This window comes from Amblyraja radiata, chromosome 19 (genome assembly GCF_010909765.2).
Source record: "Amblyraja radiata isolate CabotCenter1 chromosome 19, sAmbRad1.1.pri, whole genome shotgun sequence".
In the NCBI taxonomy this organism is placed as follows: domain Eukaryota; kingdom Metazoa; phylum Chordata; class Chondrichthyes; order Rajiformes; family Rajidae; genus Amblyraja; species Amblyraja radiata.
This window is the reverse complement of record NC_045974.1, coordinates 35,434,540-35,456,018: the sequence shown is the minus strand read 5'-3', so window position 1 is coordinate 35,456,018 and position 21,479 is coordinate 35,434,540. Positions and strand designations below refer to the sequence as shown.

General features: G+C 38.7%; 1 protein-coding gene across 1 annotated transcript in view; it reads left to right on the top strand.

Moving 5' to 3' along the window:
- ptprq (protein tyrosine phosphatase receptor type Q) overlaps positions 1 to 21,479 on the top strand; it is a 167,269-nt gene that overhangs the window by 48,115 nt on the left and 97,675 nt on the right. Inside the window, exons 21-25 of the mRNA XM_033038385.1 lie at positions 773 to 972; positions 4,299 to 4,536; positions 7,063 to 7,191; positions 7,857 to 8,003; positions 18,695 to 18,867. Of these exons, the coding sequence (XP_032894276.1) occupies positions 773 to 972; positions 4,299 to 4,536; positions 7,063 to 7,191; positions 7,857 to 8,003; positions 18,695 to 18,867 (887 nt within the window). The remainder of the gene's footprint in view (positions 1 to 772; positions 973 to 4,298; positions 4,537 to 7,062; positions 7,192 to 7,856; positions 8,004 to 18,694; positions 18,868 to 21,479) is intronic.

The window sequence follows — 21,479 nt, the reverse complement described above, 5'->3', positions numbered from 1 at the left end:
CACCCTTCCTGTGGTCATCAGTTGCCAGCCTTGTTTCATTCTGGTCTTTTCTCGTCTCCAGTATCCCCCCATCCACCATTATCTTTCAGTATTAAGAAATATCCGACCTGAAATATCATCCATTCTTTTTCTCCAGAGATGCAGCTTGATCTGCTGAGTTATTCCGGCATATTGTATTATTCCTGTATTATCCACCCCAGTATTATCCACCACCTGCGGTTCCTCCCTACCCACTCATTACTGATAATATTTGGTGGCTCCCGCTTCTATCCACTCATCGATCTTAGCAAGAATGACACAAAATGCTTGAGCAACTCTGCGGGACAGGCAGCATCTTTGAAGAGAAGGAATGGGTGACATTTCGGGTCAAGACCCTTCAGGGGAGAGGGAGATACATAGATAAGGTTTCTAAGTTGTGAAAATAGGACAACGGGAATAGAGTTCAAGGAAAATGTAGAATAGGTCATTGTAGGTTTGGAGAAGATGTTAGCAAGCAGCCTGGTTTAAGGCAGGTAGGTTGAGCAGGCAGTTTGATCTTCATCTGCCAAGAATGTGTAGGGCGGAGGTCATATTTAAAATAGGAGCACAATTATATTTTCGTTTCACCTTGCATGTATTTTAAAATGTAGAGTTTTGGCAATGATGTATGGATGTCTGATAAAATATTAGTTTCATTCTGGATGGATGAAGAATGTTTTCCATAAAAAAGTCAGATTTGAGGAAACTATTTGCAGGCCATTTGTTTATTTACTTTCTAACTCATGTTTCCTAGCTCCTGGACAAGTTTTATTTCTTACTGCAAAAGCAGTCAATCACACAGCTGCCAATGTGACGTGGTTTTTACCTAAACGGCCAAATGGAAGAATTACACATTTCAGCATAATTATAAAGTCTGTGAGAACAGGACAGATATCAAAAAATATTTCAGTGAATGGTGAAACACTTTTCCCAAGCACATTACTGCAATGTGAGGTAAGTGAAAAGGGACTGAAGAGATGATTTCATATTCTTATAGTAATGTACTTATTTCAAGAATGTATGTCATTGTCACGAAAATGATTATTAAAATATAGTTTGCATTTTTCACACCATTTTGCAATAATTGATTAGAGTACCAATCTATATTTTAAAACAAGTTTTGTCTTAAAATTACATAGATATTACATACCGTATAATGATCAGAAAGAGGTGTAAGCTGCATACATTGTCTCACAGTTGCCATACACTTGAACCCCTCCTCCCATTCCCATACTGACCTTTCTGGCCTGGGCCTACTCCATTGTCAAAGTGAAGTCAAATGCAAATTGGAGGAACAGCACCTCATATTTTGCTTGGACAGCTTATGAATATTAATTTCTCTAACTTCAAGTAACCCTTGCACCCCCCCGCTCTTTCTGTTCCTCCCCAACCCGAGTCGTCATACTAGTTTCACTGTCGCCCTGTTGAGTTTCACTGCCTGTGTAACTCATTATCACCTAGGCCACAGCAACAATGGACCATTGTCGCTCCACCTTTCCTTGATCATTGATACTTGTTGTGTATCTTTCATTCATTTGTTCTATATCATCGTCTATATCTCTCGTTTCCCTTTTCCCTGACTCTCAGTCTGAAGAAGGATCTCAACCCGAAACGTCACATACTCCTTTTCTCCAGAAAAGCTGCCTGACCCGCTGCGTTGCACCAGCTTTTTGTGTCTATCTTCAGTTTAAACCAGCATCTGCAGTTCCTTCCTACACATTGTATCGAAGTTTCACTTAGTCTTTGTTTTAGGCAGTTACTTTGGGGACAACAAATACTTGCTTCCCGTCAAATTCTGTGAAAATGTTACTGGCTTTTATTCTAAATTACATCCATCTTGCTCTATCGTTATGCCATGATTCACTGCTGCAAAGTGGCACAACTCATTTTGCAATTGCTTCACTGTTCACTGTGGGTTCAATCCTAACCTCTGGTGTTGTCTGCATGATGTTTGCATGTTTACTCTGTGATCATGTCGGTTTACACGGAATGTGCTGATTTCTTATCATAAACGTGCAGTTTGGAAGATTAATTGGCCATGGTAACTTACCCTTGATGTGTAGGTAGTGGTTACAATCTAGGGTGATTTGTTGGGAATGTGGGGAAGGAAGGAAACCGGGAAAACAAACATGGAAATGCGATGGCAGCATAGACTTGATGGATCAAAATGGTCTCTTTGTATCTCTCAAGGCAACATGGAATATTGCTGAATTTCCCTGTATACCAGTTCACAAAGCAGGTTATATATGAAATTCTCCTGGGTTAAACTATAATAAATAACTTTTATAGGCCTGTATACTAAAATAAAATTGTTTATTTTTTCAATTCAACATCCTTGAATGGATATACTTTTAAATTTTAATGCAACACCTGTCCCTTCACCTCCCCCCTCGACTCCATTCAAGGTCCCAAGCAGTCGTTCCAGGTGCGACAAAGGTTCACCTGTATCTCCTCCAACCTCATCTACTGCATCCGCTGCTCTAGATGTCAGCTGATTTACATCGGTGAGACCAAGCGTAGGTTGGGCGATCGTTTCGCCGAACACCTCCGCTCAGTCCGCAATAACCTACCTGACCTCCCGGTGGCTCAGCACTTCAACTCCCCCTCCCATTCCCAATCCGACCTCTCTGTCCTGGGTCTCCTCCATTGCCAGAGTGAGCAACAGCGGAAATTGGAGGAACAGCACCTCATATTCCGTCTGGGGACCTTGCGTCCTTATGGCATTAACATTGAATTCTCCCAATTTGGCTAGCCCTTGCTGTCTCCTCCCCTTCCTTAACCCTCTAGCTGTCTCCTCCCACCCTCCCATCCGCCCGCCCTCGGGCTCCTCCTCCTCCTCCCCCTTCCCTTCTTTCTTTCCCACCCCCCATCAGTCTGAAGAAGGGTTTCGGCCCGAAACGTCGCCTATTTCCTTCGCTCCATAGATGCTGCTGCACCCGCTGAGTTTCCCCAGCAATTTTGTGTACCTTTTAATCTTACTGTCAAGTTTACATTCTCACTTTATTCTGGGTAGGTTGTTTGACCAGTGGTATAATGGATTTAGTGCACCCTTATCCATCTTGAAGCTTCTTTCATACATGACTTAAAACAATGGGATTAGTTATACTGAAAGGCGGCAAAGTGGCGCAACGGTAAAGTTGATGCCTCACAGCGCCAGAGACCCGTGTTTGATCCTGACTCCAGGTGTGGTCGGTACAGAGTATGTGTGTTCTCCCTGTGACCGCTTGTTTTTCTCTGGGTTTTCCAGTTTCTTCCCACATTCCAAAGATGTGCAGGTTTGTAGGTTAATTGGTTTCTGTAAATTGCCCTGAGTGTATCGGATGCAAAACTGGGATAACATGGAATTAGTGTTCGGGTAATCTTTGGTCGGCACAGACATGATGGGCCGAAGGAAGATACAGAAGTTTCCACACTGTATCTATGAAAACTAAAAACCTGCAGAAACAGAGTAGAAGGTGCCAAGAATTGCATTGTATACTTAGTGTGGTCATGGATGTCAAATTTCTACCTTAAGCCATTAACATCAGATTTATGAACCAACAGTTTTAAAGACGTAATTGTTCTTGGTTCATACTTTGGGATTAGTAAAATAATCAAGGTCCTTTCTGAGTGGATGAGAATTTACATGTACATGCGTAATTGCCACTTTTGATTCATGATAACAACCCAAACTGTAGCACATAGTTTCTGCCCCATACTTTATTAAGCAACCCAGAACATCAGACTTATTAATATTAAAGGGTCTGTCCCACTGTACGAGGTAATTCAAGAGCTCTCCCGAGTTTAAAAAAAAAATCAAACTCGTGGTAAGTGTATGGCATGTACGTAACGGCTACATCGGAGCTCATGGATGTCCTGTAGCGGCTCGTAATGCTAATGGCAGGTACTCGGGAAACGCGGTAACTCGTGAAGTTTATCAGCACTGTGAAAAATGTCCACGAGAGCCCCGAGTACCTATGAACGGCTATTACCGTAATTCTCCGAGTTCGAATCAGGGGAAACTCGGGAGAACTCTTGAATTACCTCGTACAGTGGGGCAGGCCCTTAAGATATAAGCAGAATAGGCTGGAACTACTCAGCAAGCCCAGCAGCATCTGTGAAGAATAAAACAGTTAATATTTCAGGTTGATGATCTTTCATCAGGGCATGGTTCACATATTAATGGCATTTTCTGATTTTATTTTTGTTTTCCAATATCTGAAATTTTTTTTTAACGTTTCAATTGCTCTAAATACTAAGGAGTGTTACAGTATAATTAATTATTAATTTCTGTTATGTAGGATGGCAGTCCAACAGGCACCACCCCTGGATCATTGACTTCATCTTCCCCTCATCCAAGTAATGTATTTTTAGCATCCACATCAGGATATATAATACATGAAGATTTACCACCTGTGTCTGCCAGTATTGTGGTGGGTCACCTGAAACCCTACACCACTTACCTGTGTGAGGTATCTGCATTCACAAAGGAAGGAGAAGGCCAAGCAGCAAGTGCTCTATTCAGAACCCCTGAATGGAGTGAGTCTATAATGAATAATTTGTGTTCTTATTTTAAATGTGCATTTCTTCATGCATTCGTTACAGCTTTTTATTTTAAAGAACCAATTGATAAAGTGTGAACATTTTGTGTATCCAGTGAAATATTTTAAGCCAAAGATGTAATTTTGTACATGTTACAAAGAGAGAGGACCACAAATTGCTCTGGGAATGTATGTGAACAGGCAGTGAGACCATAAAAAACATTAAGATTTATTATCATAGACGTAAAAATAAGGACACAGCTTGTAACTTGGGCAAGGCATTTGTTTGTTTCTGTTTGGAACAATATATATATAATTTTAGGCATCATTTATGTGTGCGTCTAATTATAAAAGAAATGTAGAAAATGCTGGGATTTATCAGAAGATGGTGCAGCATTTGTGGAGAAAAAGAGGATCCAGATTGGATTCAAGTGCAACCCACTTGGATTATTTTCACTAGAGTGTCAGTAGCTGAGGGGAGTCCTGATAGAAGTTTATAAAATTATGAGAGGTATAGATAGGGTAGACAGTCAGAACCTTTTTCCCAGGGTGAAAATGTCTAAGACTAGAGGTCATAACTTTAAAGTGGGGTGAGCATACTTTAAAGGAGATGTGCAGGGCAAATTTTTTTTTTTACACAGAGAATGGTGGATGCCTGAAAACAGCTGCTCGGGGTGGTGATGGAGGCAGATACAATAGTTGCAGTTAAGAGGCTTTTAAAAATACATATGAATATGCATGGGTTGGAGGGATACAGATCAAGTGCAAGCATAAAGGATTAGTGGCATCGGGTTCAGCAGAGACTGTGGGCAGAAGTACCAGTTTTTGCACTGTTCTGTTCTATCTTCTACAATGACCTTTCTTCAGAACTAGCAAATGTTAGAAATCAATCATCCTTTTTTTATGCCTAAGGAGGGGGAGAGGTGGAGAGAAAAATGTGAATATTTTGGTCTGTGAACAGATGGGGAACCACATAAGTGGTGATACAGCTGAGATAGGGCAGTGGAGGCTTGTTAATAATGCCTGATTTGTCCAGATGAGGTGCATATGGAAAGGGGTGAAATGGAAAGACTGAGGAGAAAGAAATATGCTGGCTGGAAATATACATATAATGGTCGCTTGATTAAAGGAAGATGGAAATGTTGATGCTATGTGTAGTTTGGAGATTGTTGCACATTACTATGTTCACTGGATAGCATGAAGCCCCGAGGTTCCTGTGTATACAAATGGGTAAATTATGTGGATGTGCAGTGACGACAACAATTGTAATATTCAGAAGTCCATAACATCAAACCTCAGTCAGATCATGAATCTCACCTACAAAAATATGCTTCCTAGATCTGCAGCTACATCCAGAAGGTAGGTTGGAGAGGCCATGGTTGTGAGTACAGTACAGCTTGGAGGGTGCTTTGGATTAGATGGATTGTATAAGCTGCGGTATGGTCAGCCATAGGGTCACCAGGCAGAGAAATGACAAGGGTGGCCCACCCAGAGCCTTTTGTGGATTGCTGGGTTGGTGAGGGATTTGGGATGTATATATGCTAATCCAAGGATTGGGAGGAAATGGGGTTGGGGATGGAGCTACTTGGGTGCAGTATTCTGATCGGTATGGTTGGGAGGGAATCCAAAGGTCCAAAAGCGAAAAGATAGGCATAGTTCTTACCTTAGAGGGGTCCCAACCCAGAACCATGTTACACAGACCTAAGCATCCTTGGAATGATTAATATCCCTGGCACTCAACTGTGTTGAGTGTTTGTTATTTATTCTATGTTATGACTGCAGGCTAAACCATTTTGTTGCACTGAAAAGTGCAATGACAATAAATTGAATCCAATCAAGCTGAAACCAATCAATGCTCCAAACTTTAAAATATTAACAGACAGCCGGACAATGGCACTAGCTTGGTGTTCAAAAGGGAACTGCAGATGCTGGAATATCGAAGGTACACAAAGGTACACGTCGCCTATTTCCTTCGCTCCATAGATGCTGCTGCACCCGCTGAGTTCCTCCAGCAATTTTGTGTACCAATGGCACTAGCTTATCTGGTTCTGAAATTGTCAAAAATACTCTGAATATTTCTCATTGTTTCTGCCATTTAAATAACTAAATATACAAAAATAAAGAAATTAGCTTCATTTAATTCAAAGGAGTTATTATATTGTTTAACTGTGCAATTAAAATTATGATTATCATTTTTTAAATTTACATAATATTTCTAAATGCTCAACAGGCCTAAATGTAAGTAAAAATCTTGTCTTGAAATTCTTTATCAGGCCTTCGTGCACTTGGATGTGAAGAAGAGGTGAATTAAATAAATATAAATTGTGCAAGGCTTGTTCTCGGCACAATTTCTTGGGTTTCATGTCTAGTGGAATTGCATTGCTGCGGAACGCAAATTAACACTCACCACACATTTAATGTGCCTCTGCAGACACAAAGAAATATCTCAGCTTGTCTTTTAGTCTATTTGTGCAATGAATAGTCAATGATTGTTAAGGTAAAGGTGTTAAATGTGTTCTTGCAGTTCCAGAAAAACCACCTCAAAACTTAATTGTTAGTAAGATTGCATCAAGGTCGTTCATGGTGAACTGGGATCCACCACCAACAATTACAGGAAGACTCTTTTATAGAGTTGAACTAGTGAATCCATTAGGTAAGTGGTGTGAGTTTTACTTGTGTGTTCAACTTACAACATTTAAATTAATGTAAATAGCAGTTTCCGTGGAAACATATTTTTCTCTTTTGAATGTTGCATTTAGGCAATGGTGTTTTCTTTAAAAATGTTCATGCCAGCTGCTCTGCAACTGTGAGGGTTGTGGTGGTAGGTAGATATTGTGGCTGGAAGTCTGTGACCAGTGGAGTTCCGTAGGGATCTGTGCTTGGACTCCTGCTGTTTGTGATATATATATATATATAAATGACCTAGACATAAATGTAGATGGGTTGGTGAGGAAGTTGCCGACAATAGCAGAATTGCTTTTACAGACAGTGAGGAATACCATCAGAAGATACAGTGGGATATAGATCAGCTGTGGAAATGGGCAGAAAAATGGCAGATGGAGTTTGAGGTGTGAGGGGGGTTGGCACAAATGCTGTGGGCCGAAGGGCCCATTCCTGTGCAGTGCTGTGCTTTTCTATTTCTTTAGTTTTTAGGTTTTTTTTTCACACTGTTTGCATTGAATTATTTTTGATTTAAGATGGAAGATAGAATTGTATGCTCTAAATATATTGCAAGTAACATGAATAGGGAGTTTTATTTTTGTTGATAATTCATAATTGGTTAGAAAATAGTTAAATGTAATTTTGTTTTGTATTTAGGGCAAATATCCCAGAACAGCACCAGAGAGATGGCATATATATTTACTAACCTGCTACCATTTACAAAATATGAAGTGTTTGCATTTGCTGAGACAGTGGTGGGAGCTGGACCAAAGACCAGTGTTAAAATCACAACATCATCTGAAGGTAACTGGTGTAAACTTACTTTGATCACAAAAAAATATTAATTTTGTAATTAGTATGCTTGTTTAGTTTAGCGATTGGAATTAAAGTCAAACAACTTTTTCTAAACTCCTCAATTGCACCAGTAATATTATTGCTGATGACAAATTTTTATTAAATATATCTATAGAATGTTCCTTTGTAATTTTGTTTGCCAAATGTATAAGTAAGGCTTTGTATAAGAATCACTGGTGTCAAAATGTGTATTCAGCAAACAATTAGAAAGGCAAGTGGTACAGCAACCACTGTAGCAACAGATTCGAGCATCAACGCAGCAACATCTTGCTCCAATTATATAGGGCACTGGAAGACTACATTTGGAATATTATGTACGTATCTCATTTTCTTTCCTAAAGACGTACTTGCAATAGAGGGAGTGCAACAAAGGTTAACCAGATTGTTTCCTGAAATTATGGATTAAATGGCCAAAGAGAACTAATGAAGACTAGACCTGTACTCTATTGAGCTTAGAAGAATGAGAAGTGTTTCACTGAATGTACAAAATTCTTACATGGCTTGCCAGGATTTTTCAAGGATGACAATTATATGGTTCTGAAATTACCAACATTTGTTGGGCATTTGTTGTCTTTAATGTTAAACCTAAGAAAACAAGGCAAAATAAAAGGATGCTGATATTGGGAACTGCAGACGCAAACAGAAAGTCAGGCTTTATTTGTGGAGGAAACAGATAAGTTAAGGTTTCAGGTTTGGACTCCTTGAAACTAAAATAAACTACAGATGAATTACATTATATTAATAAAGAAAAAATGTTGAGAATCAAACACATGTCTCAGCAAAGTAATTGAATGAAAAGTCTAAAGAAGGGTCTCGACCCAAAACGTCACCTATCCATGTTCCCCAAAGATGCTGCCTGACCTGTTGTGTTATTCCAGCACTTTGTGTCCTTTTGTGAATGAATATCTGCATGAAATGTAGGAAAGTGTTGAATAGCAGATAATATAAGTAGGCTACAACCTTAGGCTCACTGACTGGGTCATTAAAATGGAAAATGTATGTGAGGCACAGAATATTTGAACGAATTATGTTGTTGGTGAATAGCACAATAGAAGGGTTTGTTTATTATTGTCACGTGTACCGAGATACAGTGAAAACCAGTGAAAAGGTGAGATGGGTAAAATGTATCAGCTTCCTGCAGCTGAGAAGCCAAGTAGAAGAAGAAGCCTTTTCACTAAAAGAATGCACACCATCCTATCAACACAGTGTATTCACAGGAAGCACTTGTGTCAAGCAATAATTAATTTCTTGCCCTCGCCCTCTTGAAAAAGAGGAAAAATGGGAGCTCTAGATAAGGACATTATAATCAATGTTAAAGCCAAAAATGCATCAAAGGTTCTGGAAGAAAGATAAGGTACTTGTTCTTGTGCTTATGTTGTGTCAACACTTGGCAGATCATGCTAATATTGGCCAGTATATGCGGTGTTTCAAACTTCCTGTCCTGTGTTCTGATCCACTTAGTGTGCAGTTCATTTGAAATATCCTCCTGGAATTCTTACTTGGACACAGTACAGAATGCTGTTTCAATTGTATGTAGAACACAATGACAACAATTCATTTCTCTACATTATTGTTTTTTCTCTCTTTCATGCAATTTGTGTAATTATCAAGTGGAAAGCATTGCCACATTTTTGTTGTTGTGAGATTGCTTTGCATTTGAAGTTTCCCTTCAGAGTAAGATTACAAACATTACTAGTCTGCCACCATTAGATGGCAGTAATTGACAGAAATTAAAGAGAAAGACAAATACAATAATACTACTCATGTAAAAGAATACTACTCTCAGTGCTACTACAGGTGCACAACCTTTTATCCGAAAGCCTTGGGACCAGACACTTTTCGTAATTCAGAATTTGTCGGTCTTCGGAATGGAAATTTTTTAGCGTAGATTTTAATGGCTGGCTCAGTGGTAGAGTGCTCGGCTCATATCCGCAAGGTCGCGAGTTTGCGCCTTGATCCTGGCAGTTACTCGATCGCGAGTTTGAGTCTTCAATGTCGTTTTTTATTTTTTTTTATTTTAATATATTTTTTTATTAAAGGTAATCAATTACAATGCTTCAAACAACTTTATATCAAATTAATTCAATTTGCATTAAGTAAAACACTAGTAATACTTATCTACTATTTTTTTAGAAATAATGATAGAGAAAGAATAGAACAGTTATAAATCATTAAGAGAGTGATTAAATAATAATTTGATTATATATAAGAAAGAAAAGAGAAACGAAAAAAAAAAAAAAAAAAAATTTTTAGTAACCACAATATGTATTATTAATAACACTACTACAAGTGATAGTATCAATAAAGACATATATGTAATTCCAATATAAAAATGAATTATTCTCACCAAATCCCGCAGGGTGCACGTCGAGCTGTGTTGCCAAGAACAGCTACTTCTCTAAATACTGTATATATGGAGACCATATCTGTTCAAAAGAATTATACTTGTCCAATAGGACAAATCTAATTCTTTCCAGATGTAACGTCTCCATCATCTCTGTTGCCCACATTTTGGTTGTGGGGGATAATGTTCCCTTCCAAAATTTCAATATGATTTTTTTTCCAATTATTAAACAGTAATCAAAGAAATTTCTTTGATTTACTGTAAGTGATAGATGTAAATCCGGAATTCCAAATATTATTAGCTTTGGGTTAGGGTCCAATTTAACTTTGATAACTTCAGAAATAACTTTAAAGATTTCTGTCCAGTAATAATTCAATTTAGGACATGTAACGAAACTATGTATTAAATTTGCCTCTGCTTTCTTGCACTTATCACAAATAGCGGAGAGATTCGGAAAAATACTATTTAATTTAGTTTTCGAATAATGTAACCTATATAATACTTTAAATTGTATCAGTATATGTCTGGCGTTTAATGAACACCGGTGTATTCGTTGTAGACTTTCTTCCCAGTTTTCTTTTGTTATAGCCAATCCCATTTCATTTTCCCATGCTTGACGATATACTTCCGTTATTGGATTCTCCTTATCCAAAATGATGTTATATATATAAGCTATTAATTTTTCTGTATTTGGATATAAATTAAACAGTTCATCTAACAATCCTGCTTCTTTATTTTTATAATCTTGTGTATTGGATTTAATATAATCTCTAATTTGTAAATACCTAAATAAATGTTGTGGAGACAATCCATAAATATCTTGTAACTCCTGGAATAAAAGAAATTTTCCTTTTCTATACAGGTGTTCTATCCTTGTAATTCCTAAATCATCCCATTGTTTAAACCCCCCATCTAATATAGCAGGTTTAAACGATGGATTATTCATAATTGGTAATCTAAATGAGAGATTATCCAAGTGTAGAGTCTTAACTATTTGTTTCCAAATACGTCTATTATTATATATTATTAGGTTGTCTTTATAATATTTTTTTTGTACTTCCGTTGGTGCAAAAATTATCGAACCTACATTGAAGGGTAGACAGTCCTCCTTTTCTATATTTAACCATGTCGGTTCATGATCCATATTTACCCACCAGAAATTCATATTCTTAATCTGAACAGCCCAAAAATAATATAAAAAGTTTGGAAGTGCTAATCCTCCATTTATCTTAGCTTTGCATAGATGTTTTTTATTTATTCTGTGATTTTTATAATCCCAAATAAAGCTATTGACAATATTATCAATTTTTTTAAAAAAAGTTTTCGGAAGAAAAAAAGGAATAGCCTGAAACAAATATAACAACTGCGGTAGAAATACCATCTTTATGGCACTTATTCTACCAATCATGGATATAGGCAGTGTTTTCCAATATAAAATATTTTTTCTAAGTTTATCTAATAGTTGAGGATAGTTGGATTTTATTAATGAGTTATGAGTTTTAGTTACGTTAATCCCTAAATATTTAAGTTTGTCTGTAACTACTTTTAATGGGTATTGTTGTAATGTATTAAGATTTATTCCTGTTATTGGCATAATCTCGCTTTTATCCCAATTAATCCTATACCCAGAAAATGCACCAAACTTAGTTATAATGTTTAGCAGGTTGGGAATACTAATTTCCGGTTTTGTAATATAAATCAAAACATCATCTGCATATAAAGAAATTTTATTAATTGTTGTATCAGTATTATAGCCATATATTTCAGGTTCAGATCTAATTTTTTCCGCCAATGGTTCTATCACCAATGCGAACAATAAGGGTGATAACGGACATCCCTGTCTGCATCCCCTAGAGAGTTTGAATTTGGCTGATAAAATTTGGTTAGTCAAAATTCTTGCCATAGGATTCGAGTATAAAATTCTTACCCATTTACAAAATCTATCCCCCAATTGAAACTTTTCCATTATATTAAATAAATACATCCATTCCACCTGATCAAACGCTTTTTCTGCATCTAGTGATATAACCGCTAGTTCCGTATCTCGTATTCTTTTTGAATATATAATATTAAACAAACGTCTGAGATTATGGGATGAGTAACGTTTTGGGATAAAACCTGTTTGATCATAATGTATTAATTTAGAGATCACTAAACTTAATCTCCTAGATAAGACCTTAGTTAATATTTTTTGGTCTGTATTTAAAAGGGCAATCGCTCTATATGATCCAGGATCTTCCAAATCCTTATCTACTTTAGGGATGAGTGTAATTGTGGATTCATTTAAAGATTCTGGTAATTTTCCTTGGTCATATGCATATCTATACATTATTTGTAATCTTGGGGAAATCAGATCTTGAAATTTTTTATAAAATTCTGCACTCAGGCCATCTGGGCCCGCTGCTTTTCCGTTCTTTAGCGAACTAATTGATTCTATAATATCTTTTACTGTTATTTCAGCATTTAACAATTCTCTACCTTCCTGATCTAAGCTATTGATTTGACATTCTTGTAAAAATATTTCCATACTATCTGTTTGTCCTGTTAGTTTTGACGAATAAAGATTTTTATAATATTGTAAAAATCTATCATTAATATCTTTTGGAGTAATTAATATATTTCCATACTCAGATCTAATTCCGTGTATCATCTTCTCATCTTCTAATTTTCTAAGCTGTCGTGCTAGTAATTTTTGTGGCTTATCTCCAAATTCAAAATACACTTGCTTAGTTTGTTGAAAAAGTTTAATCACTTGATTAGAATATATTTTATTTAATCTATATTTTACTGATGCAATTTTATTACTTAACTCTTTGGAAGGCTGTTTTATATTTTCATTATCTAGACGTTTTATCTCATTTTCTAAATTTTGTTCTATTTTTCGATTTTCTTTATTGAGATGTGCTTGTGCGGATATTATTGCGCCACGCATGAATGCCTTAAATGTGTCCCAAAATAGTGATGGAGAAGTTTCAGGATTATCATTAGTTTCAAAAAATAATTTAATCTGATCCATCACATATTTACAACAGTCATTGTCCTTTAATATCTGAGGGTTAAATCTCCAGGTAGTAGTTTTATTAGATATATCTTTTAATTTTATCTTAAATGTTAATGGCGCATGATCCGAGATGATAATATTATGATATTTTGCATCATACGTAAAAGGAAGTAATTTAGAATCTATTAAAAAATAATCTATCCTCGAATAGGTTCCATGTACGGGCGAGAAAAAAGAATATTCTCGTCCGGATGGATTATCTAACCTCCAGATGTCTTTAATATTAGATGTATTGATAAAAGCATTTATGAATTTACTTGATTTCGAGGCAGCTTTCCTTTTTACGGATGATCTATCTAGATAATTATCTAAAGTACAATTTAAATCACCTCCAATTATTAAATTGTGTTGAGTGGATATAGGAATATTATTAAATATTTTCTTAAAAAATAATGGATTATCAAAATTAGGGGCATATATATTCATTAAAATTACCTTTTTTGAATATAATTCCCCTGTAATTATTACATATCTGCCTTCTTTATCCTCTATAATAGAACTTTGTATGAAAGGTATACCTTTGCGAATAATTATTGCAACTCCTCTAGATTTATGAATAAATGTAGAATGATACACCTTAGAAATCCATTTAGCTGTTAATCTATGTTGAGCATCTTTTTTAAGATGAGTCTCTTGAAGGAAAATGACATCTGTCTTCAATCTGTTCAACTGAGCTAACACCTTTCCCCTTTTAATTGGTTCATTAATTCCTTTTACATTCCAACTGCAGAAGGTTACTCCATCACCCCCAGTCTTCACCTTTATATCATGCATTTTACTATTAGGGCGGCTTATTTTGGAGTAGCCTTCTTGACTCACCCAGCTCCCCGTTGCACCCGGACATCAATCCAATGAGAATTTCTTTCCACCTTAATCCACATCTATGTCTTCTTAAACTAAATACACAATATCCTTCACATCTACATTCAAATAATATATAATATAATATCAATAAAAAACAAAAACAATAAGAAATATCAATAATAAAAAAAAGTAAAGGGTGTTAATAGGGTGCTCAGAAAAAAAAGAAACTACACTTGTATAGTGTGTAGTATGTGAAAGTGAAAGCCACACTAACGTGGCCATTAATCTAAAGACTTCCGTTTTTTTAATAAAAAAAAAGATGTTGATTATACCAGCTCCTATCTCAAATGCTATATATATTGGGGTGGGGTACTAACTTTATATACTTAGTACTTAGTAATTATTTCTATTATTCATATTACTATTTGCTAATTACTAATATCAATTGTATTTAATACTATAATATGTAATACTATTATCATGGAATAATTAAATATTTTCTAATAATTAATACAGAACTACTACTAAATGCCCATTATTCCACTTCCTTCTAAGTGAGTATTTCATAACCACAGGTCGATGATAAAAGTTCAGTCCTCTCCTTCTCCCTCGGGTTCTTCCTCCGCATCTTCTCTCTCTTCATCTTCTGGCTTCTGCTGTATGCCTCGGGCGAATTTCAATGCTTCAGTATGCTTAACGAAACGATATTCCTTGTCATCATAAGTTACTCTCAGTATTGCTGGGTACATCAAGCCATATCTCAGATTCTTAGTATTCTGTACATTCCTCAGGATACCTTTTGTTTCTTTAAATAGTGCTCTTTTCTTGGCCACTTCTGCTGGGAAGTCTCTAAAAATACTGATGTTGTCTCCCTCGTATTTCAGGTTTCTCTTTTTTATTATAATCTTCATCATGTCTTCGAAGACATGGTCAAAGGCCACTTTTACAATCATTTGTCTGGGCGATGAACCTATCCCAGGGGCCCGTCTTAGAGCCCTATGTGCACGGCTCAACAGGGGTTCATGATCCAAATTCAAAATATCCATTAAAAGTTTAGCAACAAATTTTCGAGGATCTTGACTCCCCTCACGACCTTCGCTCAGACCAACTATACGCAAATTTTTACGGCGTTGGCGTCCCTCCAGATCAATACATTTCTCGTTTGTTTTATGTAATAATTCTAAGAGGCGTTTGTTCTCGGCACGGAGTTTTTCGGTCTCCTTAGTATTCACTTCAGCAATTTTAGTTAGCTCTTTAATTGCTTCGCCTTGTTGGTCTAGCGAAATTATAGTAGGATCTATCTTGTCATCCAGCTTTCTTTCCATCCCAGCAGCTATTTCCTTTACATCCTCAATTTGAGTTTGTAATTCGGCATTAGCCTTTTCCTTCCACTCATCCATCATACTTTTTACCGTCGTTATAACTTGTTTTATTAAGTCTTCTTTATCTTCTTTATTTTTCTCGTGAGACACCAGCATATCCGCTTTTAAACTTTTTATCTCCTCCATATACTCCTTCCTCTGCTTCTTTATCTCCTCCATATACTCCTTCCTCTGCTTCTTTATCTCACCTAGAATGGTAGTCTTAAGTTCCTCCATTTCAGCTTTCCTCTGTGAGATATCTTCTTGAGAAGCAGCAGTTGCACCCGAGCTGAGGCCAGTTTCTTTTCTCGTAGCTTTTTTTCCAGCGGTGGGGGTGGGGGAGCGCTGGGTCATAATTTCTTCTTAAATCGCGCGCCTGATGACGTCACGCACCTTTTAAACGCTGCCGGAGCCGTTCACAATCGATCTCCTGTGGTAAGTGCGTTTGTTTGACCCTTTTACCCCCGTTTTAAATCCAGTTTTTTTCGGAGCTGTAATGGCGCGATTCCACTCACATCGTGGCGCCAACCGGAAGTCTTTCTTGCAGAATAAATGTTTGTATGAAATACAGTGTAGGAGAAGTGTACTGACTGTGTGGGCAGAACTTTGGAAGTGATTGCCCACCAGTCTAAAAAGCCGCTGTGTCTCCCTGTCCCTGGGATAGCAGGGGGCGATCAAACAGCACAATACCCCCCTCCCCCTCCAACTCCAGAGGAATCCGCTCCCCGATGGGCCGCTACCAAAGATCATAGAGGAGCTCCTCTATGATCTTTGGCCGCTGCAGCGACAAGTGGCAGTTCGCCCACAGCCCGAGCTGCGCCCCCTCATCCGCCACCCCAAGAACAAGACGTACCTTGCACACCATCAGCTTCTGCCCCAACGTGTTCCTCTGGAGTTGGAGCGGGGCTGGAGTTGCTGCTGGCTGTGGGTCTCTGGGATCTCCGTGCTTGCAGTGGGCCTGGGGGTCGGTGGGCGGCGGTGGGAGCTGTGGACCTACGGACCTACCTCCGTGGAGCTAGCCAGCTTCGGAGCGTGGAGAGTTGCGGGGGCGAGCTGCTGCGACCCGACTCCGGTGGATGGTGACACCGGGAGCTCGCGGGTCTCCGGTGGGAGACTGCTTTGCGGGGCACCGGCAGCGGCGACTTCTCCCACCCGAATTACGGGGTTGAGAGCAAACATCATAGAGGTTGAGAGTGACCTGGAGGGGGGCCTTACAACGCCCGGCGCGGCTGTAAATTGCCGCGGACTTGCTAGCGCCCACCGGGGGCTCCAACATCAAGACCGGGGCAGGGCCCTACATCTCCCGGCGTGGCTTTGAGTGGCCGCTCCCCGATGGGCCCCTACGACGCCCCGAGCTGCGCCCCGTCATCCGCAACCCAGGTTCCTCTGTAGTTGGAGTGGGGCTGGGCTGGGCTGCTGTTGGCTGTGGGTCTCTGGGATCTCCGTGCTTGCGGTGGGCCTGGTGGTCGGTGTCCAATTGGTCCTGGCACGGTCCTGCTGCAATAGCCGACGTGAAGACAGTGCAAAGCCCCCGCGCCGGTGCAATGGGCGGGGAGCTGGAGAGGGGAGGGAAGGGTCACACACATGGCCGGGAGGCAGAGGGGTGTAGGTGGGGTGATACTGAAGCGAGCGACAATCTGCTGCTGCCTGCCCCGCTGAGTTAAAAAGTTCCCACGCAAGACTCACGAAACACTGTATATCGTGAGTCTACCGTGGGAACTTTTTAACTCAGCGGGCAGGCAGCAGCATATTGTCAATTATTAACCCTCCCGCGCAATATACCCTCATCTTCTCTTTTATGAATGGGGATTTAGTTCCCCTTTCTTCGAGGACCGACCGGAGGTTCCGCTGTCACCTCTGCGGGCCGCCCTCGGTGAACGTTTTCAAGGACCTTTCTTCAAGGACCGAAAAAATGGCCGCTATTCGGAGGTTTTCGTTATTTGGATCTTCGGATAAAAGGTTGTGCACCTGTATTCAGGTTTCTAATTATTACTGTAAATAGGATTTAATATTTTATCAGATGTTTGATTAGCTGATGGGGAATATTAATTGCTGGCATCTGTGAAGCTGGGGAACTGAAACATGAAATTTCAATGGGCACACTTACAACATGTCAGCTGTCAGTTAAGCATAAGTGTGAAAAATCTGCTTGAACTATAATAATAATCTTCTCAGGTTCTAGATGTTGTCCTGTATCATGTATAGCCCCCTGAAAGGGGTGAATGTTCAGAGCTTCTGGATGCAGCTTCAGAGTTACTGTCAGATGTTGCTGCTTCACCACAGTCCAACTTCTCAGAGGCTGACCCGGTATAACGTTTCTCAAGAATCATTCAAATGCGAACATGTGGACTTAGACCCATGGCTGGAATCAATTACCGAATTCTGCAAATTAGATTGATTGCAGGAAGATTATTAATTCTCATGTATTTTGTTTTGTTAAACTGGATAAAACAATTGTGCTTTTATCCATATTATCCATGAGGAATTATTCTGTTTTATTTGAATATTTCTCCTCAATTTTGATTATTTCAACATTGCGGATCTCTTGTGCTTCGAAGAGTCGGACATCTGATCATTTCTATTGTGCCCTTGAGGCTTTGAACAACTTGTGGTGGTTCCTGGGCGATTAACATTTGCTTTACCTTCATCTGAGAACGGAGAGACATTGGCGTACATGTGTTGGATCTTCCTATAATATGACTAAAATCATTGGGGGTTTGGGATTTGGTACCAAATCCTTACACCCCAACAAAGCACCATGCCTAATCCTTTAATTAAATGTGCTTCACAAAATAAAATTAACCATCATAGCATGGACTAGGAGCCTGACAACATACTGTGTATATTACTAAAAATAATTTTGCAATAGATACTGTGTAGGAAGGAACTGCAGATGCTGGTTTACACCAGAAAATGCTGGGGCAACTCAGTCTGACAGGCAGCATCTATGGAGATAAGGAATGGGTGACGTTTCATGTTGAGAACCTTCTTCAGCCTAATTAGTCTAATAGGTATTTATGGCTCAAATTTCACACACCATTTTGTCAAAAATAATTACTCTGCTCTTTAGTTCCAGGAGAAGTGTTTGATTTAAAGGCAACAGAAGTTGAAAGCAAATCAGCAAAAATAAAATGGGGAAAGCCTCGTCAACCAAACGGAATAATTATTCAGTATCAAATCATAATCATTCTATTGGAGTCTCAACTATCTGTACAAAATATAACCTTGACGGAAAATCATCAGGTACTAACTTCATTATATTTCAGTTAGATATTGTAAGGTTTTTTTTAACAACACCTCTGCTAATGTCAGATTTTATGAGCCAATTTTTCTTTGCTGAGACTAAAACATTCAGCCCTGTACAAGTTATTGATATTTTGTCATATATCCTATTATTTATATATAGAGAAAATTGTTACATTAGTATAATTAGTAATGTAGAACCTAAGTAGGCTGGGTTGTCTTTGAAAGCCACAAAAACTTTATATGCCATAAATCTGAAGTTAGGTTTATTATTGTCATGTGTACAGAGGTACAGTGAAACGATTTGTTTTGCATGCTATCCAAACTTATCCGATATACTGTACATCAATACAATCAAGTCAAACTCAATTACAATAGATAAAGGAAAGGGGAAGATGGAGAGTGTAGAATATAGTTCTCAGCATCTTAGCGCATCAGTTCCATAGACAAAGTCCAACGTCCACAATGGGGGTACAGGCGTGTAGGACAATATCCTAGCTGACGAAAAGACCATTCAAAAACCTGACAACAGAGGGGAAGAAGCTGTTCCTGGGTATTCTGGTGCACACTTTCAAGTGTCTGTACCTTCTGCTGGACGGTAGCAGGGTGAAGAAGGAATGATCAGAGTGGGATATATCTTTGATTCTAGACACAAAATGCTGGAGTAACTCAGCTGGACATGGTTATGTTGGCTGCTTTTCCGAGGCAGCTTGAAGTGTAGATGGAGTCAATGGTGGAGCATCTGGTCTGTGCGATGGACCTGGGCTACATCTACAACTGCAACTTTTTGCGTTCATGGGTTGAAACGGGTAACTGCTGGAAACACTCGGTAGGTTAAGCAGCATCTATGGAAAGAGAAAAGAGATATTGTTTCAGATTAGAGACTCTTGTTATCAGGCCATGTAATAAACAAAGATGAAAAGGTGATTGAATGAAGCATAGAAAATATTGAGTCAACAATGTTATTTACCCGAATTGATTAATTTGTGAAACGGAATACAATGACAATAAGAGGAAAACAGTGCTTAAAAATAAAATTACCACCACTAGGTTAATGAAGTGGGTTTTGATTGTATTGTTTCAAGGAGGCGGCATAACAATCTTATTTTGAAATACTACATGTCGAGTAAACATTGTGACCAAAAATAACTAAAGGAAATAAAAATAAAAATGCAGTTACCCATGGACATTATTTTCAGTTAAGCCATTGATGTTACTTTCCACTTGGATGTCTGATTTCTATGTGACGACTTATGCTCCACAAATATGACAGCATGTATGCAGACCATGAATGAGGGCTGGGGATATTATTTCCAAAAACAATATCATCTTGTCATCTGTGTTGGACATTTATATCTTTATGCACATGTGGGCCTTCATGTGATGAGGATACTATGAGGCTGCAGGGTGACTTGGATAGGTTGGGTGAGTGGGCAGATACATGGCAGATGGAGTATAATGTGGATAAATGTGAGGTTATCCACTTTGGTAGCAAGAACAGAAAGGCAGATTATTATCTAAATGGTGTCAGTTTAGGAAAAGGGGAGGTGCAACAAGTCCTGGGTGTGCTTGTACACAAGAGCGGAACTTGCTATCAAAACATGGAGGGGACGGGGGACACAATTTTTTGGCGGCCACTCGCGCATGCGCACACTCACACACACGCGCGAGGCTTCGGAGGCTCAATCCAGCGCTAAAAGCAGAGATTTTAAAATTGGGATCACAAAAACTTGGGGGGGATGTCCCCCACCTCTCAAAACATGGGGGGGACGTGTCCCCTCTGCCCCCCCACCGGGTTTTCCGCCCCTGCTTGTACATCAGTCACTGAAAGTAAACATGCAGGTAGAGCAGGCAATGAAGAAAGCTAATGGCATGTTGGCCTTCATTGCGAGAAGATTTGAGTTGAGAAGCAAGGAGGTCCTACTGCAGTTGTACAGGGCCCTGGTGAGACCGCGCCTGGAGTATTGTGTGCAAATTTGGTCTAATTTGAGGAAGGACATTATTGCTATTGAGAGAGTGAGAGAGATGAAAGAACGGGTCGACTAGGTTTGTATTCACTGGAATTTAGAAGGATGAGAGGGTATCTTATAGAAACATATAAAATTCTTAAGGGATTGAACAGGGTAGATGCAGGAAAAATTATCCCGATGTTGGGGGAGTCCTGAAACAAGGGGTCACATTTTAAGAATAAGGGGTAGACCATTTAGGACTGAGATGAGGACAATTTTTTTCACTCAGAGAATTGTGAATCTGTGGAATTCTTTGGCACAGAAGACAGTGGAGGCCAATTCACTGGATGTTTTCAAGAGAGAGTTAGATTTAGCTCTTAGGGCTAAAGGAATCAATGGATATGGGGAAATAATAGGAACGGGGTACTGATTTTAGATGATCAGCCATGATCATATTGAATGGCGGTGCTGGCTCGAAGGGCCGAATAGCCTGATGCTACACCTATTTTTCTATGTTTCTGTCAACATCCAAAAGGAAGACAAAGCAATCATCTTCTGAAATGAGAATAAAAATTGACATTAAGCTGCTTTATTTCAAACCATGTGCATATACAGTTTGTCATTGTTCAATAAAATAATTGAATCTATAAATCTTCATTTTGC